This window comes from Convolutriloba macropyga, chromosome 14 (genome assembly GCF_964194025.1).
Source record: "Convolutriloba macropyga chromosome 14, txConMacr16.3, whole genome shotgun sequence".
NCBI lineage: Eukaryota > Metazoa > Xenacoelomorpha > Acoela > Convolutidae > Convolutriloba > Convolutriloba macropyga.
This window is the reverse complement of record NC_134481.1, coordinates 3553182-3567205: the sequence shown is the minus strand read 5'-3', so window position 1 is coordinate 3567205 and position 14024 is coordinate 3553182. Positions and strand designations below refer to the sequence as shown.

The 14024-nt window shown below is 39.4% G+C and overlaps 1 protein-coding gene across 2 annotated transcripts in view; it reads right to left on the bottom strand.

Moving 5' to 3' along the window:
• The window catches only part of LOC142353541 (uncharacterized), a 51074-nt gene extending 37388 nt beyond the window's left edge, over positions 1-13686 (bottom strand). Inside the window, exons 1-7 of one of the 2 annotated variants that reach the window (XM_075405803.1) lie at positions 13153-13686; positions 9440-9705; positions 9231-9339; positions 8983-9161; positions 8622-8729; positions 1802-2002; positions 665-1448 (exon numbers count right to left, since the gene is read on the bottom strand). In XM_075405803.1, coding sequence (XP_075261918.1) covers positions 665-1448; positions 1802-2002; positions 8622-8729; positions 8983-9161; positions 9231-9339; positions 9440-9658 — 1600 coding nt within the window. In that variant the 5' untranslated portion in view covers positions 9659-9705; positions 13153-13686. Of the gene's footprint in view, positions 1-664; positions 1449-1801; positions 2003-8621; positions 8730-8982; positions 9340-9439; positions 9706-13152 lie in introns of both variants that reach the window. The other variant, XM_075405802.1, reaches the window with a different exon arrangement.
• Between the last annotated feature and the right edge of the window lie 338 nt (positions 13687-14024).

Here is a 14024-nt window from a genome sequence, read left to right as displayed (position 1 = left end):
TTTCAATAGCACTCAAGAGAGGAAACACTGAAAACAAACTCAAATTGACGCACATGCAAAAAAATTCCTCTGAAAAACTGAAAATTTTTTCAAACACCAATTTCTCACTCCGTTTGAAAGATGGTTTGAAATCACGCCTCAGGTCTACTCGATTTTCCGCTCTCTTCACTACTTCAGCGTGACTAAAATCCCCCACTTTATTTTTATTTTGACTTTTTATTAAAGTAAAAAATCCAAAAGAAGTGTGTACAGATCTTAAAAAACAGCTTACCAATACAATCCAAATACTTTGGATGGTAAAAAAACCAAGAGCAGACCAATGATTTCCCCCGCTATCGCCATGCGGCTATTAAACAAAGTCTTGCGCTAAAAAAACTTGGAAACAAAAAATGTTGAAAAACTTAAGATTTTTAGAACGTTAAAAAGCATAATACGCCCATTAAGATATAGATGTTGTTGTCACTTCCCGGCTGTCCAAAACCTATGAAATTAATGAAAGTCACTATCACTTCGTCTCTTTTACAGAACCTTTATTCAGTATCACTGGAGTCGCAAAAATCCAGCGCCCAGATAAAATTCCAATTCTTTTAATTGTTAAAACAAATATCGGCAACTAAAACCGATGAGATCAATAATATTCATTTAAGAAATTCAAAGTTCATACCATTAAGGTTTCTCTTCGCTGTCAGAGACTGAGTTGGACTGAACAAGTGATGCTGGCCAGTTACAGCAGCAGACGCTGAGGAGGAGGAGTATTGCCCAGGAGTAGAAGCACTAGAGGACTGTGGAGGAGACTGTAACCCAGAAACAGCAGCAGTCGCAGCCGGGGACAGTCTGGATCCCAAGGTGGTGTTGGGAGTAGCAGCCGAAGGTGATTGCACTGGGTTATTATTATTATTGTTATTACTGTTACTAGAACTAACATTACTCGTACTGTTATTCAGAGAGGGCGACCTCTGGTGGCCTTGTGACGGGTTGCTGTTCATTGATGCCAAGGACGTCGAGATACTTTGGGACAAGGAACCACTGCCTGAGAGACTTAACCCTATCAGACTTCCGGAGCTGATTCCGGAGGTGGTGGACGAATTAGAACTTGACCCAGCTCCTAACTTGACAACTGCCCCGCCGTGACTGTGCATGTTTGGCGGTGGAGCGTACTCGCGTCTGGGTTGCTGGGCGGGCTGTGATATAGGCTGACGGCTCTCAACGATTTCAGGAATATCTGAGGTGGGAATTTTGCCCTTTTCTAACTCGTATATTCTCTCTTTTAAGCGTATAATCTCTTCTTGTAAATTGAAGCATTGTTTCTCTGATCGAGTCAGTTTTAGTTCTAGCTGTTGCTTCTCGAAGTCTGACTTGGATTCTTCACTAGACTGTGCGTTGACTAGAGACTCAAAGTGACGACATTTATCACTCAGCTCTTCCATAGCACTCGTCAGCTCGGCAACCTGTCAAAGACAGATCAGTCATGAGGCATTCAATCTTCGGATGATCTTAGTTGGTAACGTAAACACTAGTTCTATTCTAAGTCTGATGCAGCAAAAAAATTCTTTCCATCTGCTATTGAGCAAAACAGAATAAATCCATTAAACGTGAGATGTTCAGCATATGTTCAGATCGTAAACCCCCACATCTCTCCTTCCCCTCCCCCAACCCGAGCTTATGTTCGTACCAGCGTGAAAACTAGCCGTGTAGTTAAAGTATACCTTAATAAGGGCATTAAAAATCAATTACAGATAGTGAAATATTAAATACCAATTACAGACGCTCATAATTCACAGACTGAAGAGAACTGTTTTACCTTAGTAGCTTCGGCAGCCAAATCATCTTTGAGACTCTGTGCCTGTTTCTTCTCATTGTACAGCTTGTATACGAGAGCCTGTCTGTCTTTGAGGAGTTTCACAGTGTCACTTTGGCGTCTGCTCCTCTCGTTCATCAACAGCTGTTTGATCTTGAGCAGATTGTTCTCCATGTTCTTCCGGGCACCCTGCTCCTCCTCCAACTGATCACAAACAAAAAAAACTTTTTAGAAAATTGGATGTTTTTCGTTTGTGCCCCCCCCCCCAGTTACAGAGCACATGTCATTACATGGTAAATCATTATGTAAAAATATGGCACGTGTTTCTGGGGGTCACAAACGAAAAGATCCGAAAATTTTCAATTGAAAAACCTTGGTGCCTTTAAATCATGGTTTAAACTGCCAATTCTCAATATTGTTTCAAAGGTTGTAAGTGACGCTAAAGGTCAGTTGTGGACAAGATAATCTTTAAAAAGTCGTTAAAACAAGCTCTAGCAATTCACAGAGCTGTGTGAACACTTGGCTGGGCAAAAGAAATCGTGATTGACAAGAAGAACAAAACCACGAAGCTTGCCGGTAAAGAGACGCAAGATGCGATCCGGCATTGGTTCATTTCAGTATTCAAACTACTTAAATCGGCTCAGGTTCTCCCATTTCAAAAACATAGCTGACAGATGCCAAAATCGCTGCGATAGCTTCGCAGACCTGCCTTCTGAAAAAGAATATTGAAAAAAATAAGACCAAAAGAGAAATTTCAGTTTTTTTACTAATTGCTGAGATCTATATTGACATTTTTTTTCTAGAATTGTATCAGAAGTTTGTCTCTATTAGCTCCCCTACAAAGAATGAAAAATGGCGTCGCACACGCATCTTAGTCGCAACTGCATGAATGAATGAACCAATGAGCGTGACGTCATCTGGTCGTACCAAAATCTTTTAAACCGAAATTAAAAAAAAAACAGCAAGACCAGTCCTGAACTACAATTCAAAATATTTTCATTAACTTAACAAAAACTAGACTTAGAAAAACCATGTAGAAAAAACCGACCAAGAAACCGAAAACCGCTAGAAGAGATCAAGTTTCCGCCTACAATCGAAACCAAATTTTTGTTCAAACAACCTTCGATCACTCTACTTTTAAACTGGAGTGATAAAGTTTCAAGCTCAGAAACGACTTGCTTTTTCCACTTAATTTCCTATTTCGGCATAACCAAAATCACTACTTAAATTCAAAATTCATGCAAATACGTGAAGATACTTGAAAAAAGACAGGTAGCAATAGATAAATTCGCAGCAGGTCAATGGTTCAAAAACACGGAGGATAGAAAATATCGGAGCTCATATTAAAAAATTATTTTAAAAAACGTAAACGAAAGGTAAAACAAATTACAAAATTACAAATAAACATTTGAGTAGATGACGGTGGTTACGAAGAAAAGACAATTTGAAGTTTATAGGACACTAAAGTAAAATCTATAAAAGGCCTAAAAATTTACAAGGGATCAGAATTAGAACAAGAAAATTATCTATTAATAGAACCTTTATTTAGAAGCGCACATAGCCGTTTTATTACATACGCCTGAATGTCAAAGCAAGAGAAAAAAATTTCAATTTCTTTCCGATACATCCTCAATGTAAAATCAATTAGCAACTCCTAACAGAAAATACCCACAATAGTTCGCCAGAAAACATCCACAATAGCTTCGTAGATCTGCAATATCAAAAAGATAATAAGCAAACAAACCGAAAACAGAATTTCCCTTCTTTATTAATTGCTGATAAAAATGACTAACAAACAGAATAACTTATTGCTGCTTCTATTAACTGTTCTCGGATAACCTTCATTAAGAAGGACAAACTCACTTAACGGACCTACTCTCCTTGAAAAAGTCATCTTGAAAGTGAGCAGTTAGGTGACCAAAAACTTAATAGCTCGAAGGAACAAAAAAAGTAGCAGGACATATTCTAAATCACAATCCAAGGAACTTCATTAACGGATGGCCTGACAATTGATATTTAAGCAGCAATATAAAAAAACAGGAAAAAACCATGAAGCTATATCAGCAAAAAAAAAGAACAGAATGTAGAAAAAATTAGAAAATTCTGTTTTCCAAGATCTAGTGTTTAGAGAAAAAACATAACCGGTAGATTGCCGGAAAATAGCCGCCGTTGACGCGCTTGATGCACATCGGTATCGCAACAGAAAAAGAAAAATACAAATTTACAGAATTTCTAGTGTCCAAAGTATTGTAATTTTGTTTCAGATAGCTACTAAAGATTACTTAATTCAGCTTCTAAACTGGAATCTATTAAGCTTAATAACAACAACAGCTAAAAACCTCTCAAAAAATGATTACCCACTGCATTATGACTCAGGGTCCCGGCATTATCGGTTTATCCCGTTTCTTTTGATGTCGCCCTTTTGACCTTGACAGTATTCACTATACTGCGTAATTCAATGAGCAGTTTAAATCCATTCAGTTGAAACAGTGAGTACGGTAAGTCAGAAACTCGCGACTGAATAACTAAAAACTCCAGTATGTGACCAACAGACCGAATGACCAAGACGAATAAAAAAACATTATTACAAAACTACAGAAAAACAAAAACCGCATACTTTCAGGATAATCGTGTTGAATACCAAGTTTTCCAAACAAAAACGGAGAGGGGCATGTAAAAAACTGGGAATAGTTTTTCGCTTAGAAAAAGACAATAGAACATAGCTGGCAGATTGCCACAAACTAGCCGCAATAGCTTCGTAGATCTGCAGTAAAAAAAACCAGTAAAAACACAAAAAAAAATCATCTTTTCATTGAAGGCTGATATGTTACTTTTTTGATTAAAAATCTGTATAGGTTTTTGCTGCCTCTATTAGCGGCTCTCAAATAACCTTCATTTAGAATGACAAACACCCATTTGACCTTATCTCTTTGAATTAATGTAAATAAAAGTCAATTTCAAAGAGAGGAAGTCATTTTTGAGAGAGTTAAGTTTGACCAAAAATTTAATCACGGGAATGAACAGAAAAACCCGCTCCACTGAGAGCGAAAAATGATGTCCCGCACGCAATTCACTGGAAATTGCATGAACAAAAAGTGGCTGTGACGTCATATGGTCGTAACAAAATCTTGACGACAAAATAAAAAAAACCAAGAGAAGGCCAATAATAGCCCCAGCTATCGCTGTGCCGCTATTAAAAATGAGGGCACGATACAAATTCACTTAACCAACTCGAATACATTGACGGTATGTCAGTCAATGAGAAGTTAGTTAACAATTGACGAAGCTAAATTGACTAAAATGAAGCCACGCCAGAAGTTCAATGAGAACTGTTTTTTTAGACGCCCACAAAGCCATAAAAGAAGCAACAAAAAAGCAAAACTAAAAAATCATTCAATTTATAAAATTGTCAAAATCAAAAATCGATTCCTATGATTTCAGGCAGTTGATGAGATGCATTTATTGCTGAAGAGCATCCATTGAAACTTGTTATAAATTAGACTAGATAATAAGAGAACAAAAACAACCAATTTTTGTAAAAACTAAAATGACTTATAGTTTTTTTTTGAAAGTTTACAGTAAACAAAGTCGCCGATAACAGAATAAGTGATAAGACAGCAATAAGTACAAAAATACATGCAAATCGTGTCAAAGTCAGAGCAAAAGATAGCACGAAAAATTAAATCGATAAACTCTATTAAGAAACTATGAGACCTGTCACTAACACGGTTAAATGATAAGGCAACAAACAGTTCAAACAAAAACAAAAAGTTAAACCAATACACGCAAAAATTAAAAACTCACTAATTTTTTTAGAACAAATAGTGTCAAGGTCATGAAAACCTCTCTCTATTCAATTACACCATTCATTAGGTTCGGTTACGTCTGATTAGCAGCCACTAAGACCTGTCAAAAATGATACTAAGTGATAGGACATCATTAATACATAATAAGGGGGCAAAGATCAAACAAGCACTAATATTTTATGATTACAAATAGTTTGTCATAAAAACTAGAGCTGTCCATTGATGAATTCGGGTAATTACCACTAGAGCCCGTATTTAACATAATAGCACTCTAGAGAAGAAACGCTGAAAACAGTCAAATTGAAGCACGTGAAAAATAATTCATCCAAAAAACTGAAAATATGTCCAAACACCAACTGATCACTCCAATTTAAAGGTAGCTTGAAAAAATAGCTCCTCAAACCCTGCTCCTTTTACTACTTCAGCATGACTCCAGTCTAATTTGACTTCTCATTGACAAAAAAGTAAAAAAAGTACGCCGGTTACAGTCCAGGAAAAAACCACGATCTTGGTCTTCTTTGGGTCAACTGTCATTTTGTTTTGTGAGGACCAAAATTCCAGACTCGTTAAGAATCGCTGAAGGATCACTCCGCTAGCAAGAATCTTGCTGTCAGCAGCCATAAGTAAGGACATTAATATATGCAAGGAGGAAAAGTGGCCCTAATCTGGAAAATTGAGGCACTCCGCTAGTGATTTTCCTGATTGAACGTCTTCAGTATGCTCAAATTGTCTCTGGCCTGACAAACAGCTTCTGATAATTTTCAGCAATCTCGCACATACGCCTTGTGCATGAAGCTAGGAGATAAGAATGGAATGATCCACTTTATCCAAAGCTTTTCTCAATTTGGAGAACAGACGATCGTCCTCGACAACCAAATTGACACATCGACAAACTTGGCTCTAGAACGCATTTGACTAAGACTTTGTTGGTACACCACAACAAAGCGATCGGATGATAGTTGGGTACGCTGTCTTCGGCAGTATCTTTATGCAGAGGTTCAGACTTTCCGACTTGACGGAAAGTAGCGAGTTTCTTTTGCCTTCCTTAATATGGAAGACATGGACTTCCTTAACCCTTGGGAACATCTTCGGAGAAACATGCGGAAATGTGATTAGGACCTGTCGCCTGAGTAATTTTCTCTGGACTCGTCAAAATCAGACATCGACGAATCAGTTCGACTCTCGGTTTCTTCAGTTTTCCGAGGATTGTACACCGAGATAAAGTAGTCGTTGAACATATTAGCTTTTTCGGATGTCGTTATGATCTGCCATCTTCACAAGAGGCGGTAGCTTTGCTAACCCATTGACTCGCTTCAGATGTTTAAAAACTTTCTGTTGAACGACCAGGAAAAACATCCTGATAGTCGGCTAGGTCTTCCAGGGATAGGCGCTCATCTGAGGCATAAAAATTGCCATTTTGTCTTTCCGCTCCTCAACTATTGCGCCACTTTCAGCCAGAGATTCATGTGTCCTCAGCCACTTGGACGGGCATTGGACGTTTTCTGAGTAATTCAATGATGCTATGGCAATCGAGTAGTTTTCTTGAGTACGGAGGGTTCCAATTTCGGTCCCCTCAGGGTTTGTGCAGCATATGAAATGAATGGGTCTTTTGCCATCGAATTCAAAAGACCAGCTTAGTCCATCTTCCTGAAATTGAATAGACTCCAAGGCGTCCGTCTGTGGAAACCTGATGATATGTGAAGCAGCAGAAGCGGCTCATGACTCAACATTGGAATTCATTCAGGATGGGGAATGAAATTCGTTGACAGACACGATGACCTGTTTATAAAACATATGACTGTTTATCTTCCTCGTTTGGATTGACGCTCAAAATTTCATCTCACCTGACTGTTGAAAACTTAATGTCACCAGCCAAGAAAATTGGTACCAGGGGCAAACAAAAGCGCACTCAAAGGAGCAAAAAGAGTTGACGGCCAAAGATAACTTGAAGCGCGTGGAGGATTATAAACAAAAAGAACAATGACGAGTTCTGGGAAGAGACACGAACTGCAGCAGAACAGCAACGCTTCGTTGACACTCTTAGTGAACGTGACTTCATATTGATTGCGGTCAAGCTATTGTCAAGCCGGGTTTCATCAACCCAGGTTGTCAAATGTATCCCATTAAACAATTCCGCATATTCTCTTTATCGGTTTTCATGAGACCTTTAACAATGTAACTAAAAATTCGACATTCGAGCTTATTCACAGCTGGGGATCCTTCACTTCTACCTCATCGACGAAGTTTTAGATTGGATATCTTGACACGACTCGGTGTCACGGCGAGTTCAGGTTTGTTCAGGTCGTTTTTTTTTTGAGAATTTGTCTTCCCATATCCTGAGCCTTGGCATTCAGCCTTGGTGAGAGATACTTTCCAGGCCACAAACTTCTGCAAAGCTTTCGACTTTGCTTAGATTTTTTGAGCATCCCATATACTATTTTGGGTAACCAGGATTGTTCTAGGACGTTCATGTTTCCAAGCCGACAACGATTCTCAAAGTTTGGCCTGTCCTCGAGGAACTCAAGCACAGCCTCGAGCTTATTCAATTCCTGCCTCCGACGTTAGCTTTTATTTCTTGAACTCGTCGTCTTGTTTCTTCGAGTGACGTGACATCTTTTCTTGATTTAGCTATTTCAGCTTTTACTACGAATGAATATTTCCATTCATCTTTTGATGATCAAGGTCTGAGTTAGACCTTCCTTGACTTCCGACAAATTCGACAGAACTGCTTCGTTTATTTCCGAAACTTCACAAACAATAAAAAGGCCGAATAAATTCAAATTTTCAGCCTTAATTTTAAAAATGGACAAAAACTTTATCCTGTTTCTTGGACAAAAATTCAAATCTGCGAGACAACAACAATCAAGCAAGAAATGAATTAAAAAAACAACCGCATCCAATGAATTGTTACAACTTAGTTTGAGATCAATTAAAGACGAAGTCCAAACATTGCGTCAAAAACGCAAACTTTTATATACTCTAGCTACCTTTAATCTACAATTTGGATCAATTCGTACCTTAGCACCCAATTTGTCCCTCTCTTTCTCGAGATGGAAAGCAACCTCTTCACCGACTGCCTGGTCAACGCCGTGTTTCCGCTTCTCTTCCTCGAGGTCAGTGAGGGCCTGAAATATCCTTCATATTAATTTCATCTTCTTGATATTAACACCATTGCTTACAAAAACTTGACCCCACTTAAACCAAAAAAGCTCCATTGTGACAGGGAAAAATTTAGCCAATGGCATCCGCGGATTCTATGCATTCGATTCGTAAACACATTTTGTTGGGAATCTGAGCAATTCACATTATCTGTCAACTGACATAAAGCACACAGGTCAGTTCAATTACTTGCTGAAAACAAAAGGATGAAAGACAAACCTTGTGATATCTTCTCTCCAGGTGAAGAATCTGCACTCCTAATCTGTTGAGGTTTCTTTTATGAGTTTTGACTAGTTCTTCCACAAAGAGAAGTGGTTGATGAGTGACCACAGTGGCTTGACGAAGGCACGACTCTTGACACGAAGCAGAAGCGTTTGACGCTTTAGAAGTATTTGCATCTGAGGCAGCACCATTGATTGCGTCCTGGTTTCGACCACCAGACCGGGATTTATTAGACTTACTATTACCGTTATTGCTGGAGAGCAACTGAGTGTCTCTATGAAGCGCCGAAAAGGGATCCGTAGCATTCAGTTGTCCATATTGCAACAAAACTTTGTGCTTCCTCAAATTGTCCTTCTAAAATAAAGTTATTGAACTCGTATTGCTACATGAATATCGCATGATTTATCTTGATTTTATTTCTTTCAGTCAAAAGGAAAGTATTTGGAATAATTACCTTTAGCGAAGAGAGAACAAAATGGAAAGCTTCCAGTTCAGCTTCAAGCTGGGCGGCAATGGAACATAATTTTGATTTATCTAAAGATTTGGTTCTTTCTTCTTCATTGCCCTCTGTAGGTGTCGCTTCCGAACCCACGTCTTGGGCCGATTCCGTCGAAGAGGAAGTCGATGCCTCCAAGGCTTCGATGAGCTCCTCACTCTCTCCAGTTGAAGACATTGAACACTACTACTTGGTATAGCACGTCATCAGGAAGACATTTATGCCTCAAATTAAACGTGAAAATAATACCAACAACTAACAACAGCAACAGGCAAGTCGAATTGCAAGTTAACCTTCCATTCAAAACAAAAACAATTAGATACATCTGCTCATGATGTCCTCCTGGTGAAAACTCAGAGTGATTTGTGGAACTTCCAAAACTCCGATTAACCTGATCCTTTTTTAAACCATATTCACTTTCCAATTGTTTCCTAATCCTTATCAAGTCCCTTATCCTTATCTTTGCCCGAAGCCGAACTAAAGCAACAACAGATCATGGCTGGGACCAAGTGAAGATGCCATCACTATGCGCGTGCAATGAAAACTTCACTTGTACATGCCCTCCCCGGTCCAAAAGGAGGAAACACGAAAATGAGACATAATGAGTGAGTTCCGCGATTCCATTGCGAACTTGTTAGGTGATGTCTATCATGATGTCGAGATCGAACCTCATCATCAGCCGTTGCAAGGGGAAACCTTTGCTCTTAAATCAACGACAACTGATGATGATGCAAGATTAGATATCAAGCCTATCGGACTCTGGGAATCGAGGTTCAACAAAACCAATTTTGATGTTAAAGTTTTCAACCCGCTGACAAAAAAGTTGCCCTGAAAGCAGTAGCGAAGCCTACAAGTATCATGAATCTATCAAAAAGAACAAGTAAGAACAAATAATAACTGGTTGAGAGAAAGCAACATGGTTGAAAGAGATTGAGAAAGCAACATTTTTGGGCTTGTCTTCGTATGCACTGGTGGAGCTCGCCCATCAGCTTCAAAAGCGCTGAAACAACTGGCATCAAAGCTCTCTGCGCAAAAAAAGACAGCTACCCAGATATCATATCCAAGGACAGAATTTAGCTTTGCTCTCTTGAGGAGTTTCATCTTCTTCATTCGCGGGTCAAGGACGCCTAGGCGGCGCGAAATTGCTGCTGCTTCCATGGAAGCCGTGGTTGAAGAAGGGAGGCCGCTAGTTTGACTCCTCTAATTTTGTCATTAGTTGTTTGTTTTCTAATGCTCTGTCTTTTATTTTACTTCCTCAGCTGATGTTAATATATACAATCATTTTATTGATATATTTGAATAATACAAAATGCTTTATGAAGACGTAGTGATGGGAGGGCGCCGGACCAGCCAATGTTCACCCAGTATTGTTTGTTGTTGTTGTTTTGGATTCCCAGTTGGCCTGGAGGGGCCTGTGCCCCAGCTCTGTTCAGAAATTTGTCCAGTTGTTTCTGGAACTCCCACAGTCGCGGCATAGCTCCCACGTGCAGACGTTGTTTTCGGAAAATCGATTTTCCACGTGCCAGCGCATAAGATTGATGATTCTGCTCTTTAGTCCAACTTCGCAATTAAAGTCGACTTTCTCATGTATTCTGTTCACTACTCTGGCTGTTCTGCAGACAAATTCAGTCCTTCATCGCTGAGTTTGTGTTTCATTTAATTTCAGTGTTACTTGCCCTCTGTTGTTCCATGATTGAACGGTAGGTTGATTTTGTGCTCATAAATCCCCTGGTAAAGTTTCGAAAGAGAAGAAGATCATTCAATTGAATGAGGAGTGGTAGAGGTGGGACATTCAGCAGTCTCAACTGAGCTTTGTGTTCACCACGGTGGGGTCCGCACACCAATTTCAGTACCCGCCTTTGAAAATTTTCGAGCATCCGTTGACCTGTTCCAAATTGGCACGCGCAATTCAGCCCGTAGAGCAAAACGGGTAGTATGACTGATTTGTATAGTCCTAGTCTCACTGAGAATTTATAGTTGAAGGCAACGTTTCTCCTCAAGCAGTGGAACACTTTATTTGCTTTCTCGATTCGATGCTCGATTTGCGTACTCCAGTTTAGCGTGTCCGCAAAGTAGACTCCAAGGCCTTTCACTTTCCCAGGCTCCCTTAGTGGTTGTCCGTTTAATGGTAGACATGAGCGTGTCCCTCGAAAGTTGAGTAAATGACATTTGTTGACTGCTAGTTTCATTTTTTTTCATTTGACCATTTCCCTATTCTCTTTATATCAGTTTGGACTTCTGCGTTTGATTTACCGATGGTTAGGATTTTAAAGTCGTTCGCAAAAAGAAAAGAGTGGCGGACAGTTAGAACATCGGGAACGCAAAGGTGTGGGAGGGGCTTTTCTTAATTTTTTTCCTTTAAAATTGGGGAGGGGCATTTCTTATTTACATTTGTTTTCAATTGTTTGCGGAATTTAAGAGTTGCTTGGCCTTTTCGCTTATACGCAACCCCCACTCCAGCTTAGAGGTTCCATAACCTATAGCCCTCTTCTGGTAAACAAACAACAATGCGGGTATATATTATCGTTTGGGGGAAAATGGAAAAGACCCCATTTTCAAAACTTCCCAATAGTAGTTTGTTATTCAGTTTGTTTTCCCTTCCATGTCATACTGCAGGTTTTGAAGGATTTGTGGTTCGTCTGAATCTTAATAAATGAAGGAGTATAAAAGCTGACTACGTTTTATGCAATATTGCACGGACCATTTTGATGGCAAAAGAGCAGAATATGAAAAGACCAATGATGGACCAATAATGAAAAGACTTTAACTCGACTTTGTTCGTAAATATTGTGTAGAGCTTAAGTTCAGCCCACATTTGGGTCAAGCCGTCTTTTGTATAAATTCGGTTCCAGCTAAAGTCTTTTGCGAAAAAAAAGAGTCGAGCTAAAGTCCAGAAATTTTAAAAGTCCAGCTGAAATCTATTCATAGCTCAAGTGGGTCGAGTTTTGTCTCCTTATAGTTTTTTTCTGTCGGGTATTTTTCACAAGTTTGTACCTATACCAGGGCGTCTGCTATTTAATAAATTAGTTCTTAAGTGTTCAGATCCTGTTTTGGCCATACAATGACGGTATCCGTGACAAAATAAACCTTGAGAAGCCCGTCAGTCTTAGAGCATCGCCAAGTTTTTTCCCATATCAGATTTTGCAATCGTTTTATTATGATGAAATATAAAAATTTGCATCCAATTAAATATGTCTCAGTGCACTATCATTGTTTCCTAGGTGAATGCTGATACCGAGCTTCAGGCCAAAGAGACCTTCAGTGTTCTCAAGGAGATTGATAATCGAAATCTAGCGAATGAAAAGCCCCAAACAATAACGGAAATGCACAATGATACATAAAGAAGAGTTTGCATCCAATTAATAATTTGCTATGCCACTTAATAAATAGTGAACTTCAGATAAACTGAAGTCTAGGGTAGCATTGGTGAGGCTACAATTTATCACTGATCAAGATCATTTACTACTGATTTGACATTAGGTATTGAAGTGGTAAATGAGATTCAACACCCCGAGGAAAGCCGACAGCAGGTGTCTTCTCATCTCAGAATGTCAAGTCCAGCAAAAGAAGCCAGAATTCTACAAACACACACAAAATTTAGAAATCATAGAATTGAAGAATCGTGTTTTTTCTCCCAGGAGGTAGAATAAGGAATAGCTACTACTTCCTACCTCCAGTCACGAAGTAAACAGTCATTCCATTTTCGGTTCGAACAAGGGCTTCAACAGAGGCGCTACTGCAGCTGATCGAACATCCAAACACAATGCCGAAGATCCGAAAGTACTAGCAAACGTGACTGCTGCTCTAGTCGAAGAAGTGTTTGTTGTGGTCTTCCCACAGCGCCACCTGAAGCCGGAGAGAACTAAGCAGGTCAACACAATCCTTCTAAAATTCAGCTTTGGCTGGAAGTTCAAGTGAGTTGTTCACCACATCGGCAAAAACAGACGTCTCAAGCGACGCTGTACTTCTCACGCTGGACGGACTGATAAACCTTAAGCGCCTGATCAAAACTGACACCATGAGAGAAAAATATTACTTGGTAAAAGTCTGTGAGGAAATTCAGTTCATCACCTGTGGCGGGAAGGTTAACCCCACGTGCATCTGCAATCCATGCTTAGGAGAGAGTTAACTATCAGCTGATTTTTCTAGCCGAAAGGTTGACATTAGGTATTTTAGGATTGATATTCAATTAATAACTACGTTGATAGACTTGCACTACGTTACATTCTCCTAGGTCGTCAATAAGTATTTGTGAAAAGGCTGGAGTGATATCCAAAAATCTGAAATATCCTATTCCCCGAGTCATTCTAGCCAATCCCCTGAATTAAACATAACATTCGAGAATGATCATCAGAACCAATTTACGCGACACAAGTATTTCTTGCAGCAAGAAGATTAAGGGGCCCATTTTCATGTTTTGCATGTAAGAAGATCATGCGCCTCGCTCCAGAATGCACAATGTTCGCCGAAGAAGATACAAAAGTACATATCACACTGGATGAAAACCTACTCCACATCTGCAACGACTGAAAACCAAAACGAA